Source organism: Calidris pugnax, unplaced genomic scaffold (genome assembly GCF_001431845.1).
Source record: "Calidris pugnax isolate Ruff unplaced genomic scaffold, ASM143184v1 scaffold4, whole genome shotgun sequence".
Classification (NCBI taxonomy): Eukaryota; Metazoa; Chordata; class Aves; order Charadriiformes; family Scolopacidae; genus Calidris; species Calidris pugnax.
Window position 1 is genome coordinate 1,503,938 of NW_015090781.1, and position 1,113 is coordinate 1,505,050.

Consider the following 1,113-nt stretch of genomic DNA (forward strand, 5'->3'; position numbering starts at 1 on the left):
CCGCTCAGCCCCGGGGACCTCGACCGGCACCGGGGGTCCCGGCTCAGCCCGGGGCGAGCTCTTCCCGCGGGTAGGGCTTTTTTAAATTTTTTTTTCGGGGTGATTAACCCCCTTTTCCCCCAGCCCGGGCCGCCCCCGCAGCCTTACCGCCTCTCCCGCTCCTGCAGCCGGCGACGAGCTCGGGCCGCGCTGGGCGGCCGCCGAACTCCCCGGTGTCTCGGGCGTCCCGGCTCCGGTCCGGTTTTGGAAGGTCCAGGAGCTCCGGCGGCGGAAAGCGGCGGCCGGTGGGCGACGGGGGCGGCGGAAAGCGAAAGCCCGGTGCCGGTGGGGCTGCGGCGGGGCGGCGGGCCCCGAGCCGAGGGGGTTAAACCAGGAGCCTCCCCTTACCTTCAAAAAGTTAAAAATGTCTGGAGCCTGCATCTCTTAAAGGGGCGGTGCTGGCTGCAAGGAGTCTTGGCACCGGCTGCGAGAAAGGCTGGTCAGGGGCGTGAGTTCCCCTCCACCAGCACCAAAACATTGCAAAAAAAGGCAGAGCGCCCCACACTTTAGATAAGGACAATTAGCCACCGGCGAGCCCCTGCAGACAGCGAGTTAATTAGGGGTTTCCTGCTCTCCGGCATGCCCTGTCCCAGCTCCTGCCCCCCGGGGCTCTTAGCCCTGATGGCACCCGGGCTGGCTCTCATGGCCACCTTCTCGCTGCCCTCCCAGGCCGGGGACAGGAGGGCGCTGCCGGTGGAGAAACCTCCAGGTGTGAAGGGAAGAACTCTCATTCTCCTTGATGTCAACACCAAGAGCCCTGTCAGGATAATCAGTGAGAATTTCCTCTCCCTGCAGCTGGACCCCTCCATCATTCATGATGGCTGGCTCGATTTCTTAAGGTAAGGCAGGAGCCCCCCCCGGCGCCCTCCCCGCACCGCCCGCCCCGGCGGCCCCGCCGCGCTCCGCGCTGCTGGCGGCGCTTGTTGTGACGGAGGGAGCGAGGCCATGGTTTCCATTAAGATGCACATGTTTGCAATGGAGAAAGCATTTCAGAGACTTATCAGTTATGACTGCAAAAATGTCGTGCTCCCTTCGCTCCAACAACCGCTCCTCTGGAGGGGAAAAAAAAAAAAA

At 63.3% G+C, this 1,113-nt stretch overlaps 1 protein-coding gene across 1 annotated transcript in view; it reads left to right on the forward strand.

Moving 5' to 3' along the window:
- Positions 1-243: 243 nt before the first annotated feature.
- The window catches only part of HPSE2 (heparanase 2 (inactive)), a 131,409-nt gene continuing 130,539 nt past the window's right edge, over positions 244-1,113 (forward strand). The window contains exon 1 of the mRNA XM_014957401.1: positions 244-878. Coding sequence (XP_014812887.1) covers positions 619-878 — 260 coding nt within the window. The 5' untranslated portion in view covers positions 244-618. The remainder of the gene's footprint in view (positions 879-1,113) is intronic.